The 401-nt window shown below is 53.1% G+C and overlaps 1 protein-coding gene across 1 annotated transcript in view; it reads left to right on the plus strand.

Annotated features, from left to right (window-relative positions):
• The window catches only part of ZSWIM3 (zinc finger, SWIM-type containing 3), a gene marked incomplete at its 3' end in the record, with an annotated part of 1,602 nt that overhangs the window by 759 nt on the left and 442 nt on the right, over positions 1-401 (plus strand). Inside the window, 1 exon segment of the mRNA XM_009699151.1 lies at positions 1-397. This exon segment is cut by the window's left edge and continues 208 nt beyond it. Within this exon segment, the coding sequence (XP_009697453.1) occupies positions 1-397 (397 nt within the window).

Consider the following 401-nt stretch of genomic DNA (forward strand, 5'->3'; position numbering starts at 1 on the left):
TTTCCCTCTGCCCAGGTGCTCCTTTCTGTCTATGACACTGTCAGACTGCTCGAAAAGAACGTGAAGGAAGCAGAAATCTCCTCTTCCTTCAAGCAGCACTTGATGCTGGCCGTGCAGAAGGCTGTGTTTTTGCCTTCAGCTGCAAGTTTGGATGCCTTTTCCCAGCTGGTGAAGCCAGAGGTCAGCTCAGAGCTGTAAGACTACCTACAAGCCAACTGGTTCTCCTGCGAGCTGCTGTGGTGCATGCACGGAGAGAAAGGTCCGCGCTCCTTTGCCACACACACAGACAGCCTGGACCTCATCACACACCAAATATCCAGTCTCTTTGGCCAGCAGCCGTCCTTGGAGGCGAGTGTTCTTCATTTTCTGGAGTGCGCAGACTGCCTTGATTCCAGAGGCTT

Source organism: Cariama cristata, unplaced genomic scaffold, assembly GCF_000690535.1.
Source record: "Cariama cristata isolate BGI_N322 unplaced genomic scaffold, ASM69053v1 scaffold36320, whole genome shotgun sequence".
Lineage (NCBI taxonomy): Eukaryota > Metazoa > Chordata > Aves > Cariamiformes > Cariamidae > Cariama > Cariama cristata.